Raw genomic sequence first — 16043 nt, 5'->3', positions numbered from 1 at the left:
TATGATTTTCTTCGGCACGGGAAGAACCGCAGTATACATAACGTTCAACAGGAGAGAACCCAATGCTGAACCGTGTGGAACTCCTGCCGTGACTGTTTTATGCTTAGGCCCATCACCCATATCGTACCAAACGGTCTTTTCGACAGGTAACTTTCGAGGAGCTTATTCCAGTAACAGTCACTCCGATAGATGATCCCTATATTCTATGATATCTAGCATTTTTTCTACCATATCTATAGGGCAAATCGAGCAGCATGATGATTGTCTCTTCCACCCAGCGGGGAAAACTCCCTCTACCATGCATGCCTAAAGTTCGCTGATGAACCTCCGTGCAAGTTCTTTGTAGCATTCTCGCACCAGCACCAGCAAGGTACGTAGCCTGATTAGACCACCTATTGGTGAAAATTCGCCACAACGGCACGGCAGCATCGTATGCTCTCTTTAAGAGTTTCATCATTTATGGTACCTTTTCTCAAGCGCCACCATCGGGTTTATGACTTCCCAATAGCCCTTAGTCTCATTTCATTGCAATCATTCAAGTACTAGCCATCCGCTGCTGGTTGCGACGTGCCAATAGTCGACGCCCTTTTTTCCCCTTGCCAGTCTTCCACTCCTTCAATATATGACCTTCCCCTCCACATTTTATGCACATTTTCGACCTATCATAGGCATTGGTGCATTTCTCCCTTATGTGGTCAAATTCAAGTCATCTAAAAGAGCACTCGGAGGACACCTGCTCTTTAAGTTGGCAAAGGACCCAACTTACTTTTGCCTTACCAGCAGCGAACAGTTTGAACACTGCTTCAGCCGGTAAGCTGTTAGTAGCCGTGCCCGAGCCTCTGTATGCCTTGCTATGTTCTTTCTGTCGTTCGATCGAACACTTCGATCACTCACGTATCATTTCACAAAAATTTACGTGCCTTTTCCGGTGCATAATATGAGGGTTCCTCGTAATGAACGACACGCAAACTAAATCCGAAACTGAAATACAAAGAAAAAGACAGTTCTATCGCGCGCATGGAGCCATAGAACTTCGTAGCCGAGTGTCGCGGTCGCAGAATAGGATTCATGATCGATCACATCCTCGACCGATGTATCCCCTGCCTCAGATGTTTTGTGAGGTGCAGCCCCTGAGGTTCCCTCCCTGCCTTGATATCCTCAGGCCATTATATTAGAGAATCATCATCATCAACGGCGCAACAACCGGTATTCCGTCTAGACCTGCCTTAGTAAGGAACTCCAGGTTTTGCGCCGAAGTCAACCAATTCGATATCCCTAAAATCTGTCTGGCGTCCTGGCCTACGCCATCGCTCCATCTTAGGCAGGGTCTGCCTCGTCTTCTTTTTCTACCAAAGATATTGCCCTTATAGACTTTCCGGGCTATATCATCCTCATCTATACGGATTAAGTGACCCGCCCACCGTATTCCACCGTATTCTTCTTGCTAAGAACCCAAGTCTCCGAGGAATAGATGAGGACTGGCAAGATCACTGTCTTGTACAGTAAGAGCTTTGACCCTATGGTAAGACATTGTTGGCTGACAACAACCGTGCGCGGATTTCATCATCGTAGCTGTTATCGGTTGTGATTTTCGACCCTATATAGGAGATATTATCAACGGTCTCAAAGTTGTATTCTCCTATCTTTATTCCTCCCGTTTGACCAGTGCGGTTTGATGTTGTTGGTTGGTTGGTTTTCGGTGCTGACGTTGCCACCATATATTTTATCTTGCCTTCATTGATGTGCAGCCCAAGATCTCGCCCCGCCTGCTCGATCTGGATAAAGGCAGTTTGTTATCGTCAGCATAAGCCAGTAGTTGGGTGGACTTAAAGAGGATCGTACCTCTTGCATTTACCTCATCATCACGGATCACTTTCGCGAAGGCCAGGTTAAAGAGGACGCATGATAAGGCATCCCCTGGTCGTAGACCGTTGTTGATGTCGAATGGTCTTGAGAGTGATCCTGTTGCTTTTATCTGGCCTCGCATATTGGTCAGATCAGCCTAGTCAGTCTTATCAATGTACGTGTACGTGTACAGTTTTACCCTGGCATGCTCTCATAGGCGGCTTTAAATTCGATGAAGAGATGGTGCAACTGATGTCCATATTCCAACAGTTTTTCCATCGTTTGCCGCAGAGAGAAAATCTGATCTTTTACTGATTTGCCTGGAGTGAAGCCTGTTTGGTATGGGCTAATGATGTTCTGGGCGTATGGGGTTATCCGGCCTAGCAAGATAGCGGAGAATACCTTATAGATGGTACTCAGTAACGTGATGCCTCTATAATTGCTGCACTGTGTGATATCTCCCTTTTTATGTATGAGACAGATAATGCCTCGTTACCAATCGTCAGGCATTGATCAGCTGTCCCATACCTTGAGCACAAATTGATGAACCACGTGATGTTACTGGTCGCCTCCATATTTAACCAATTCGACTGTAATTTCATCGGCTCCTGGCGATTTATGATTTTTAAGCCGATGAATTGCAGTTGGTTCCTCCAGGCTTCCTTTTTCCGTCTGTGAAGTTGCTTCTCCGCTCGACGGAGTTCGTGACAAGTCTTCGCGCGTGCCCGCGTTCTTTGAGATTGCAACATTTCTCGGTATGCAGCATTCTTCCGTTCCATTGCTAGCTTACATTCATCGTCAAACCAGCCGTTCCGACTCTTTTCGCGGCTGGGGCCAAGTATGTTTGTGGCCTTTTTTATGATAACGTTCTTCAGGTGATTGTGAATATCATTTGTTGATGCTTCATCACCAGGATCTCTGTTGACTACGGTTATTGCGGCATCCATTCCCCTCTTATAGGTGTTGCGGAAGGCTGTGTTAGGGATGGCTTCAGTGTTAATTCTCACCTGATTTTCAGAGGGGATTCTGGGTGGTGTTGTTATTCGAGCTCGGAGCACCATGCCAACGAGATAGTAATCCGAGTCTATATTGGCCCTCAACACGTGGTCAATTTGGTTGAAAGTGGTCCCGTCTGGAGAGGCCCACGTATATTTGTGGACCGCTTTCCGCGCAAACCAGGTACTTCCAATAACCATTTCGTGTGACACTGCTAATTGAATAATTCGCAGTCCGTTATCATTTATACATATTTTGGTGTAAATTATGTGGTCCATAGCTAGCTGCTCAGCAGCTTCATCTCTGTTCAGGGAGCGCACGTTCCATGAGAAAATGCGCAAATCGTTATTCCTCTGTCATTTCCGGGTTCGTCGTTGTGTAATCCATCCAGTCCGAGGCTCCTGTGGCGGCTTCGTAACAACCTGTTTTCCGTGTAGGGTTGTCAGCCCTACTCAACCCCCAACCTGGAGGACCAGTTGGTACAATTTGTCCCGTTTTTAGGCGCGGGAGACTCGCCTTCATCCTTCTCCGTCAGCAGCTTTTCGTAAAAAAAGAGCTCCCAAAGATCACCACGTGAAGGTGGATGTAGGGTTTGGTAGTAGAGCTGTTCAGCAGGCATTTTCCAGGTTTTATGCTCCATCATGGGTACCAATCCACGTTTCGCCCTGGGACCTATATAGTACCCTTTGACCACCTTTGGTCCGCATTATTTTGCAGTGAGGTAGGCTCTAGCAGAGAACATCATACGGGAAGTTTAGCGGAAATCGTGCTATTATTAACAAATTTATAGTAGGTCAAAGTTGCCCCTATCACATCAAATGACTACTCCCTACGAGATAAAAATCGAATTGAATGTCAGATATATTTAAAGTACATATACTAGGAGCTATGTATAATTAGAACCATCGTGTACCCAGATATTCTTACACAAAGTATTAATTAAGCTTTTCATAGTTGAAGCGCCGAGCCTTCGGTTTCCGACTTCTTTATTATAGTCCAAGAACCGGGATATACTCCACAAGATAAAATCCCATTTATTCATTTCTTTAAAGTGAGCACAGCGCCCTCTAGCGTGGCACCCCGAGAAAAACACATTTTTTTAGAGATAGGTGGACAGTTGCCGTGTACTTCAATAACGAGCGATGGTATCTGGCTGAACAAATTGTTACTTAAGCTCAAAATATTGATAAATAGTAACAAATTCGTATTTGTATCTTTATTTAGTTCTTCAAAAATAATTCCCAAAGCGAAAAAGGTGCTTCACGGGGGATGACCCCCTTAAACAAACTTTTCCTACTATCGAGGGAAGTATCCGGTTATTATAGCCACTGGTGGTGGCTTTCAGGGATGCCAATCATATCATATAATTTGTGTTGGTGCGTCTAAATTTAGCCTAATTTGTAATAAGAGGCACATTCATCAAATAGATTATCACACAGTATGAAGGCAGGCTGCAAATAAAAGTTGGACTGGATGCAGAGGTATTTCAAATTATCTGCAAAATTACAAACATTTCAATTTAATCCCTAGAAAGATCGCGAATTAGTCTTAGATTTCAATCTAACCTGTCCGATAAATAAAACGCTGCAGTGCGGCTGTAGAGTGCTGAGTATGCTTTCGATAAGTCTAGACACATAGTCAGCGCGTCATCAGAGATTCCAACCAAATTCATCAACGGTCTGCTGATTCACCAACCAACAGTTGTAATGTAAACTGTAAACATAACCTAGTTTTGCCGGGATGGCAGATATAGTCGGGACGACGGCGTTAGATATCTTAATTGAAGAAACAAAACAACGGCCAATTATAACACTTTGCCGGAAACTGGATACAGCGCTTGGAGGCGGGATAGCTCCAGGAATTATAACGGAGTTCTGTGGTCCTCCAGGAAGTGGGAAGACACAGTTTTGGTAAGTTACCACCAAGTTTGGTGCCAATGACTGAAGAACGTGAGCATCCCAACTTGATTCAGAGCAATAATTCAATTTCTACAGTTTTCAGCTTTGCGTCAATGTTCAGATACCACGGTCCATAGGCGGCGTTGGCGGGAAAGCGATTTTCATCGATACGAACCAAGATTTCACCCCGTACAGAGTAAAAGGTATGTCAAGTGGAAGTGCGTTTACATTTCTTGTGTATAAACAATATCACGCGTGGGGTTGAGGTGTCAATATTTCAGAATCTGACTAGGGTTGGACTAAGTCATCTAAAATCAGACTCCCACGGCCCGGGTAGCTCAGTCGGTAGAGCGTTGGACTTTTAATCCAACGGTCCAGGGTTCAAGTCCCTGCTCGGGCGTTCTTTTTCTTGCATAAAGCATAATAAATAAGGTTTTATGTGAAACAAAACCTTGTTAGAATCGAGTCGATGTCTGTCTTTTTTTTTGAGGAGGTGGAAATCTTCAAAAGACACTGGCTTGAACACACCAACGTGTGGGATTCTACCCACTAAAAACACCCCGACTCCCCCCAATCCCCGTGGAACCACTGTACGGTATTACATCACGGGGCGGAGTCAGCCCATTTTAGCGTGGTCCCCTTTCGTCTCTACGCGGCGTACGTACCGCGCTTTTCTATTCTCCTGAACCTGGACCGATTGTCATGAAACTTGGTGGGACCATGTGATCTGTTGTTCCCTTTACATACAGTGGTGCCATTTTGTGTTAAATTTAAGGGGAGGCTCTCCATACATGTGAATCATCATCATCAACGGCGCAACAACCGGTATCCGGTCTAGGCCTGCCTTAATAAGGAACTCCAGAAATCCCGGTTTTGCGCCGAGGTCCATCAATTCGATATCCCTAAAAGCTGTCTAGCGTCCTGACCTACGCCATCGCTCCATCTTAGGCACGGTCTGCCCCGTCTTCTTTTTCTACCATAGATATTGCCCGGGGGCTGCTTTCCGGGCTGGGTCATCCTCATCCATACGGATTAAATAACCCGCCCACCGTAACCTATTGAGCCGGATTTTATCCATAACCGGACGGTCATGGTATCGCTCATAGATTTCGTCGTTATGTAGGCTACGGAATCGTCCATCCTCATGTAGGGAGCCAAAAATTCTCCGGAGGATTCTTCTCTCGAACACGGCCAAGAGTTCACAATTCTTCTTGCTAAGAACCCAAGTCTCCGAGGAATACATGAAGACTGGCAAGATCATTGTCTTGTATAGTAAGAGCTTTGACCCTGTGGTGAGACGTTTCGAGCGGAACAGTTTTTGTAAACTGAAATAGGCTCTGTTGGCTGACAACAACCGTGCGCAGATTTCATCATCATAGCTGTTATCGGTTGTGATTTTCGACCCTAGATAGGAGAAATTACCAACGGTCTCAAAGTTGTATCCTCCTATCTTTATTCTTCCCGTTTGACCAGTGCGGTTTGATGTTGGTTGGTTCGTTTTGGGTGCTGACGTCGCCACCAAATATTTTGTCTTGCCTTCATTGATGTGCAGCCCAAGATCTCGCGCCGCCTGCTCGATCTGGATGAAGGCAGTTTGTACGTCTCGGATGGTTCTTCCCATGATGTCCATATCGTCAGCATAGGCCAGTAGTTAGGTGGACTTAAAGAGGATCGTACTTCTTGCATTTACCTCAGCATCACGGATCACTTTCTCAAGGGTCAGGTTAAAGAGGACGCATGATAGGGCATCCCCTTGTCGTAGACCGTTGTTGATGTCGAATGGTCTTGAGAGTGATCCTGCTGCTTTTATCTGGCCTCGCACATTGGTCAGGGTCAGTCTTCTTAATTTCGTCGGTATACCGAATTCTCCCATGGCCGTGTACAGTTTTACCCTGGCTATACTATCATAGGCGCCTTTAAAGTCGATGAATAGATGGTGCAACTGTTGTCCATATTCCAACAGTTTTTCCATCGCTTGCCGCAGAGAGAAAATCTGATCTGTTGCTGATTTGCCTCTTTGATATGAGCCAATTATGTTTTGAGCGTATGTGGCTATCTGGCCTAGCAAGATAGCCGAGAATATCTTATAGATGGTACTCGCAAGGTGAAACCTCTATGATTGCTGCACTGTATGTATGAGACAGATACTGCCTCGTTGCCAATCGTCACGCATTGATTCGCTGTCCCATACCTTGAGCACAAGTTGATGAACCACTTAGTGTAACTGGTCGCCTCCATATTCAACCAATTCCGCTGTAATTCCATCGGCTCCTGGCGACTTATGATTTTTTAGCTGATGAATTGCACGGATTGTTTTTCCTAAACTTGGTGGTGGCAGTATTTGTCCGTCGTCTTCCGTTGGCGGGACCTCCAACTCGCCGATGTTCTGGTTGTTCAGTAGCTCATCAAAGTACTCAACCCATCGCTTCAATATGCCCATTCTGTCGGAATTCAGATTTCCCTCTTTTTCTCGGCAGGATGAGCATCGAGGTGTATAAGGCTTCATCCTGCTGGCTTGTTGGTAAAACTTGCGCGCCTGGTGCGGTTGCTCCCTGTAATTTTGTAGCTCACAGATTTGTTGGTTCTCCCATGCTTCATTTTTCCGTCTGTGAAGTCGCTTCTCCGCTCGACGGAGTTCGTGATAAGTCTCTGCGCGTGCCCGCGTCCTCGGTATGCAGCATTGTTCCATTCCGTTGCTAGCTTACATTCATCGTCAAACCAGCCGTTCCGACTCCTTTTGGGGCGGGGACCAAGTATGTTTGTGGCCGTATCAATGATAACGTTCTTAAGGTGGTTGTGAAGATCATTTGTTGATGCTTCATCTCCAGGTCCTCTGTTGACTGCGGTTATTGCGGCATCCATTTCCCTCTTATAGGTGTCGCGGAGGGTTGTGTTGTGGATGGCTTCAGTGTTGTGTTAACTCTCACCTGATTGTCAGAGAGGGATTCTGGGTGGTGTTGTTATTCGAGCTCGGAACACCATGCCAACGAGATAGTGATCCGAGTCTATATTGGCTCCCCTATACGTTTTGACATTCATCAAGGCTGAGAGGTGGCGGCGTTCAATCAACACGTGGTCAATTTAGTTGAAAGTGGTCCCGTCTGGAGAGGCCCAAGTATGTTTGTGGACCGCTTTCCGCGCAAACCAGGTACTTCCAACAACCATTTCGTGTGACACTGCTAATTGAATAATCCGCAGTCCGTTATCATTTGTATTTTGTTGTAAGCTATAGGAGCCAGCGTATCGCCTGAATACGAGCTCCTTCCCTACTTGGCTGTTAAAATCCCCAAGTATGATTTTGATATCATATCTGGGACAGGCTTCGAGGGTTCGTTCTACTGCCTCGTAGAAGGTATCCTTCTCCGACTCTGCAGTCTCCTCTGCAGGGGCGTGAACTTTAATGAGGCTTATATTTCTAAATTTGCCTCGCAAGCGCAAAGTGCATAGCCGTTCGCTTATGTTTTCAAAGCAGATAACAGCAGGATTCATTTTTTGGCTGACTAAGAAACCTACTCCGAGCACATGGTTTACTGGATGGCCACTATAATATATAGTGTAGCGGCTCTTCTCCAGGAAACCGGTCCCTGTCCAACGCATCTCCTGTAAAGCTGTTACATCAGCTCTATATTGGGACAGGGTATCGGCTAACTGCTCATCAGCTCCATCTCTGTACAGGGAGCGCACGTTCCATGAGAAAATACGCAAATCGTTATTCCGTTGTCGTTGCCGGATTCGTCGTTGTAAAATCCGTCCAGTATTTAATATACGTGCTATATATGTACATATGTATGCTTTTGTGCACGAACTAAGTCGAAAATATGGGTACGATCAATTTATGTACGTGCACGTACAGTATTCGGAAATAGGTAGTTTGTTTAGGGTGAGGATAATGTCTATGGCTCTAATATGTACGTATGTCTTGTAGTTTGTAAAAATATGAAGGATTATGCTGGATTTGTAGCTATATACGGATAGAAAAATGTGGGTTGAAGTTTCTTACATAAGATGAACACAAAACCTTTATACCCGAAGCACAAGCTTCCTGTATTCCGACTTGTTCTTCAAAACCCTTTTATAGTAAACGACAATTCATAATAAAATGCAAGTAGCCCCCTTTCTCTATACACATTAAGCCAGTTTGAGGATCCTCAGGGTTGAAAAGTTCAAGGTAATGCCAATTCGCAACTTCATACAAAGTCCTCTAATCCTGCAACCATTTAATATTCAGCGTATAGAAGCCCATCTTTAAGAAAAAAAACTCAATAAAGTAAAAGAAAAAAGTTTAAGGTCCCTGGCTAACAATTTTTAAATATTATTTCACAAGACAAAAAGAAATTTTTTATATTTTGAATCTACAGAAACAAACATAAAAAGTGATAACAAGGTGCATCCACCTAGGCGAATGGTTCGTTCTGCCGATTGATCTTGCCTGCGCTATTGCCAAGTTTACGAACATCGTTATGCGGTTGTTCAGCCGGTTTAACGATAAATCAGTGTGAGTTAATCCACGTGCCTTCTCGATAACAAAGTAGAGATTTAATCCACGTGCCTTCTCGATAACAAAGTAAAACCGCAACAAGCCTCGCATCGCGAGTACGGAACTCACCCTTGCTCGAGAGACATTAAAGCGCAGCGTGTAAAGGACGCGGAACCAGCGTACGTCATCGCCGCCCATGGAGGTGGCTATTCGAGCATCTAACATTCAGCATCGCCCCGAAGCGACGCATGTACGTCCCGGAACTTCGAAATCTGCGGACTCGGCCAACCCGCCAGTAGTTAAAGATAAGAATAGAATTAACTTTCTCCCTCCGATTTTTCTGTACGGCTTGACTCCCAGAGCCCTGGGCCTTGTTATTAAGAATACCGACAAAAAAGTTAAATTCGAGATTACCAACCTACCGGCCGACAGGCTAAAAGTCCGGCTCAATTGCCCTGTGGAGGCACAGGCTAATTAACACGAATTCGTCCGGGCTCCGCACGAAGTGAAACTCACCCAGCTGAGTGGCTGGCGGAACAATCGGGAAGTAAAAAGTCCGCTAAATTAAGTTTTTCTCTTTTGTGCTTACTACTTCATCCGTAGTTAATATATCATTTAGATATTTGTATAATACATGCTTAATGAATAATAAATGATTTCAATTACTTGACAAAAGTAGCTTGAAAATTATTGGTGAACCCCACAATTGGTGACTCCAATTGGACTCAATGAACATCGGATTCAGTTACGCCAACTTTCGTCCCAAGTACTTCCGCAAGTTAGATCATTCAAGGTAGTTTTCCATTTAGTGCATGCTAAAAAGGGTTTCGAGGCATTCGGAGTGCGCCTACAATATTAGGTATACGTTACCACAACGACAGAAACCGCAATAACAGCAGCTCAAGGAGCAGCGGCGTCGTCGACATCGGGCAAGTTCCAGTATATTCATCTGGCCGTGCATGCTATGTGAAGTGGTATTGCCTGCTTACACCGTTCCGTCGCCGACAGCAGTAGCAGATTCCCGTTGGTTATTTGAGTTTAGAAAAGATTAATTGATTGATTGACTTTTTGAACCGACAAAGTTGGGCAGACTGTGCCGCTGTTTCCCAGGTGGTTCTCTTGGTTTTCATTCCGTTAACGGCAGTGGTGCTTGAATAATTCTGCTCCGGGTGTGAATTTCACTTTGGTGATTGTGTTTTTCGTTCGTAGTGGGGTTCGGACGACTCTTCACTTTTCTTTTCTGTGTGATTCGTGTTTTTTACGAATGTCAATTAATAACAGCGCGGCAAACGCCTTGGGCGTCTCTGCACTCCCTGTGCCCGCAGTGGCGGTACGAATGCCACCCTTTTGACGACGTAACCCGGAGATTGGAGGCACAGTCCGCGCTCGCAGGCATAACTGCTAATGCCACAAAATTTTATCACGCGCTCGTCGGCCTCAACGAAAAGTCGATTGGGCTCGTCGCCGACGTTTTGGAGGAGTATCCTACTTGAAGTTCAAGGGAACCCTCATCAAGTAACTGTCGGTAAGTGAATTGGCAAAGCTGAATCACTTGCTGACGGAGCTCACCTTAGGTGATCGCTCCCCGAGCCAATTGCTACTTGAGAAGAAGCAGTTGGGCGGGGATAAGGTTGGTGGTGAGCTTCTGAAGTCGTTGTGATTGCAGCGACTTCCGGAAAGCACTCAGATCATCTTAGCCTATGTGGACTCCGGATCGTTGAAGGTGTAGACGTAAGTCTGGGACTTCGAGGAACGTTCTCATGGCGTTTCGTAGTAGCGAACATCAGTAGTCCTATATTAGACGCAGACTTTCTAGGCCACTATGGGTTACTAGTGGATCTGCAGAATAACGAATCGGCTTGTCACTAGTAGATATTTCTGGCCATCAATGAATAAGGATGTGAATTCCTGGGCCATACAGTGCATCGCGTGCCATAAGTGTAAAGTCACCAGGCACGTACAGAAAGAGGTAGGCTCATTTCCTCGGTCTACAAAGCCTTTTCACATGATCCACATCGAGATTCGTTTGACTTCAAGTATTACCTCACAATCATCGATAGATTCACGCGGTGGCCTGACGCAATATCTCTGGCCGACATTTCGACGCAATCGTGCGCCGAGGCGCACACTTTGGAGCTCCGGTCGAAGTCATTACTGACCAAGGAATGCAGTTCGAGTCTACCCTGTTCTCGGAGTTGGCCAAACTCCTAGGTTTCAAAAGCCACCGGACGACTGCGTACCACCCGCAATCCAATGGGATGCTGGAATGCTGGCATCGGACACTGAAAGCCGCTATAATGGCACACGATGACTCCTCGTGGTCGCAAGTCCTACCTTTCGTTTTACTTAGCCTACGTACAGCCCATCGCGAGGAGTTTGCCTCGTTCTTCTGTCCAAGAAAATACCGACAAGGATTCGGCGGCGCCTCCCTTTTAGCAGTGCTCAGACTGCCTGTTAGGGCGGAGACGTGCTCCGAGCCCTGATCGGCGCTCTCTGTATCCCGGGCGGTGCAGATCCACACCTCACTCCCATTCGGCCCCAACGTTGGGAAGTCGCAGTCAGTTTCCACGTTTTCCTCCTCGACTTAGTTAACAAAGAAAATGGCAAAATGCACTTCGGTTGGTTCCAGTCAGGTCCATTCCTTAGCGTGGGCATCAATAACGCTGGAGTACCATCCTTTCCTCGAGGGTCTTCCAGCTTTATAATCTCGTCCAATCTCTCAGCATGTCACTGCTCCTCTTTGGCAGCTCACGCCGACAACCATGCTCTTAGCCTCTCTCTGTACCTAAAGCAAATTTTACCCTTTCCACCACTATCCGCATAAATGCAGATCCTTCAATCTGACGAACTGGAACGTGCACTGGGTCCTCCCTTGAACAAATCGTACATTCACTCTAATGAAGAGCTAGACACTTACATCTGGAAATTTAACCCTGCCTTCGAAACTACAATCGACAAATATGTTCCAGTTAAAGAGCCCGGTTACTATAAATACGAGTGCCTTTTCCCCTCAAACTTCCGCCGCTGTGGAAGAAACTGGCTACTGCAGCGGAAGAAACGATTATTTCACCGGCTACGGAACACACATAACACTGATTACTGCCTCCTTTCCGAGATAATTAAAAACCTTTCCAGCGAAATCAGTGGAGCTAGTAGGTCCGAACTGAATATATCCTACACGAAACTTCTCAAATCCCTCAAACCTGGCCCACAAGTTTCCTCAATAATTAATCGATTGGCTGGAGGAAAAAAATCTTTTTTCAACGTCAATTACTCCCAGATAAAAATAGGTAACCTCTAGTTCCACCCCCCTGAGGAAAAATATCCACCTATCCATTTATTCAGAGCCAAATCGCCCGAGAATCCCATCTGCAATATGGTGATTGCCACTACTGTCAACAATAAAAGGTTGCCCTTGGAAGGGTCCTACTATTGCCCCTTTCTCCCCAGCCGCTCGACTGATGGCTATCAAAAGCGACTTATGATTGGTTTTTAGAATGTGCAGACGCTCCCCGACAATCGTATCGAGGGTCCCGAGAATGATCGCTTTTTCCAACTCGAGCGAAAATATCAGCGATATAAACTGGACATGGGACTATTCAGAGTCGTCGTCCTCTCGTTCTTGTGGCAATACGCTTTTCTACTCTGGAAAGCCAAGTGGTAGCAGACGCGAAGGTGTCGAATTGTTACTGAAGGCTACCGCAAAGTTTGCTCTTTTGACTTGAGAGCCGGCTTCTGGCAGGATTGTGACTGCAGTATTCCGGTCCAAATTGTTGTAGAGTGCTATATACCGACGGAAACTACCAATATAGTAGAGATCCGCTCCTTCTTATTGCAATAACACACAGTTCAGAAGAGGTTTCCTAAATGTGATATTGTGATCGTGATAGATGATCTGAATGCCAAGGTGGACTGTTCAGATCTTTGCTTTACCTGATTTTGATTGATTTCGAGGCGTCAACAGGGAATGTATCTGATGCAGTCTACGCAGGAGGCGCATTTCGTAAAAACGAATAGATATTATTAGAGCGGCATATGTTGGCGCAAAATATCACGTGCTGAATCGAGGTAAAGTTTTAGGGGAGTTTGAGGTCGAAAGCCCAGTCCGCCACTGTTCCCTCTTGTCACCGATATTATTTTTTCTTATTATTGGTAACGTTCTTCGTGCTGCCTTCTCCGGACGATATTGGAGAATTCAATGGACCATGACATCTTTCCTCAAACATCTCGACTACGCTGTTGACATCTGCACTCTCATCGAGTCATGGCTCTGAATTCGAAAAAAAGAGGCAAATAGAGTCGGACTCGGACTCACAAACAAACGTAAAGTTTTCAGTCTAACGGGTCATCGCACTTCTGTGGTTTCTGCCGACGGTGGCATCGAACTGGATGTTGCTCAACGCATTAACAGTTCTAGATCCTCCTTCGCTGCCTTATCTAAAATCTGGACATGCAGTTACCTCAACATCAAGATTAAGTTCAGACTATTTTGTGCTAGTGTTCTTTCTATGTTGCCCATAGTAGCACGTTGAAAGTGACCCCCACTGTTATTCAAAAGTTCCAAATCTTCATCAACACTTGTCTGCGATGTGGCATCGGAGTACATTGGCCTGATACTATTTCGAAGAAATAAATTGTTCGGCCCAGGTGGAAGTGGCAATGGGTGGTCAAACATTATGGAGAGCCTCATTTCCACTGCTTGCTACGCCATGCAGTGTAACCCACTCTCAAAAGATAGCCGAAGAGTGGATCGCCTCAAAAGCACTTGGCGTAGAACGGTAAAGGAAGAATGCGGGCGTCTTGGGAGGTCCTGAAAGGAGTTGGAGCGCATTTCAGCGAACCGTGTACAATGACACGTAGACGATGTTGGTGTGCCACCAAGGGGTGAATGGCAAGCACCCATGTATTTCTTCTGCTCAAGGACCTCAATTTCTGGATACTCTTTTGATGTTTTAATGCCTGGTCATCTAATTTTTTTATTTACGGATTTTGTCGTCTTCCTTGATCCTTCACTTTTCTTCGTTTTATTTCAAAACTATTGCTAATCACAATTTGTCATTTCTTATCCATCTATCCCTCCATCTTATGTAGTCGTGCCATCTGTATATGCTGAACGTCCGTTTAATTCGTATGCTTCACCCACTGTAAAGGCTTAGATATGGGATAATTATCCCGAATAGCAATCGAACAAATTAACGAAATGTACTTCTACAAAATAAATACTGCTTGTCTTGGTAATCCAGAAATAATCGCTTAAATTATTGTTGCTATTTTTTGTCAATCACTGGAATATTTTTTAATATTAACTCACCCTCTCTCTACACTCATATGAAATCAAAACCCCAAGGGCTAACAGTTTTTATGTTGTACTTCTTTTAGAAATCGCCGAGATTTGCTCGAAGCGGTATGAAGATGTCTTTAAGAACTCACCTCAAACTTCGAGTGCGGAACCTGAGTTTTCAGTCGAAAAAATCCTAGACGGAATCAGGTACTATTACTGCAACGATCGTTATGAATTGTGGGCTGCAATTCAACTGGTGAAAGCTAGGCTAAAGGAGGAGAAAGATGTAATCATATTATCAATAGGCTTTCAGGTGCCTAATTTTTCTTTCAATCATATCCTCAGATCAAACTTATTGTAATCGATTCAATTTGTTCCCCGATTCGGGTCATGGATGATTATTCAGAACGCATTCGAGTTCTTTATAGGATTTTAACGGATCTTCAAATAATGGCTGATGAATATAATTTGGCAGTAAGTGGATATGGGCATGATGTTCGCATCCAGGGAAATTGCTTCTTATCAACATAACTCATAGGTCGTGTTGACGAATAATTTAACGTCCAAACCTGGTGAGAATAATCAATGGTATCTATGTCCAGCGCTTGGAGATACTCACACCCATAAAATTGGACAACGCATTTTATTGGGAAGGAATCCAAAAGAAAAGGATCACTATGTGGCGTATCTAGAAAAAGTGAAACTTTCCCCGCCGGTATACATTGGTTTTAAGGTCAGATCATTGAATTTGGTTGTTATCGAACTACAACTGTATTAAAGGATGTATTTTCTGTTTTCAGATAACGGATGGTGGCATTCGAGGAGCTGATTAGGTCAGTGGAAATATAAATAATTTAATATATTAACTTTAACATATATTAGTCATCCTAATTTGGATGTTCTAAATATTAAAATGGCCAAATGATGAAATATTCTATGAGATTGAATAAATTTATGTTTATTACGAAATAATCCTTTCTGAATATATATATCATTGCTTGCCATTCATCCTTGGTGGCGCATGGCGCGTCAACTGCGCCTTCGTTCATGGTTCGCTGAAATGTACTCAAACTGGTTCCAGAATCATTGGATGTCTTATTGCACTGTCGTTTGTGCATTATACAAGAGATAATCCGATGTGGAAAGTCAGCCCTAAGTACTGTGCCTATTTATCTTACTTTTGACTCCTTTCCAATCACAGTTTTTCCTCCTAATTCAATTACATTTGTGCCTGCCAATTATAAATATCGAATGAACGACATACATAATGATATAAATCTAATGGAAAAACAATTTTACTTTATTTTGCTTGGGTTCATCAATTGGCATTTTCCATTTATCGAGACTACCGATCAGAGCATTCAAATTTAACTGGTTTTGGTACAGTTTAACGAATCAGCACTCAGACTCATTTTCGGGAACTGCTCCGCACAAAAATCGGAAAAAAATTCAAAATGATGCGCTTTTATAAAATGTAGGCCTCAAATTATATTCCAATTCGATTCTACCCAAAGAGAAACTTAGTAACATTATATTACCAACTTTT

The 16043-nt window shown here is 44.5% G+C and overlaps 1 protein-coding gene and 1 non-coding gene across 2 annotated transcripts; both read left to right on the top strand.

The window, feature by feature from the left end:
* Positions 1 to 4543: 4543 nt before the first annotated feature.
* Positions 4544 to 15452, top strand: LOC119659634 (DNA repair protein RAD51 homolog 3). Its single transcript, XM_038067833.1, has 6 exons — positions 4544 to 4751; positions 4836 to 4942; positions 14596 to 14783; positions 14843 to 14971; positions 15036 to 15230; positions 15298 to 15452. Exons 1-6 carry the CDS (start codon positions 4582 to 4584, stop codon positions 15328 to 15330), a joined length of 822 nt encoding a protein of 273 aa, XP_037923761.1. The 5' UTR covers positions 4544 to 4581; the 3' UTR covers positions 15331 to 15452.
* Positions 5067 to 5139, top strand: Trnak-uuu. The gene has a single exon. It is a non-coding gene; the product is annotated as a tRNA-Lys (tRNA).
* Positions 15453 to 16043: the final 591 nt, after the last annotated feature.

Source organism: Hermetia illucens, chromosome 6, assembly GCF_905115235.1.
Source record: "Hermetia illucens chromosome 6, iHerIll2.2.curated.20191125, whole genome shotgun sequence".
Classification (NCBI taxonomy): Eukaryota; Metazoa; Arthropoda; class Insecta; order Diptera; family Stratiomyidae; genus Hermetia; species Hermetia illucens.
The sequence above is the reverse complement of the archived record's forward strand: the minus strand, read 5'-3'. Positions and strand labels throughout refer to the sequence as shown.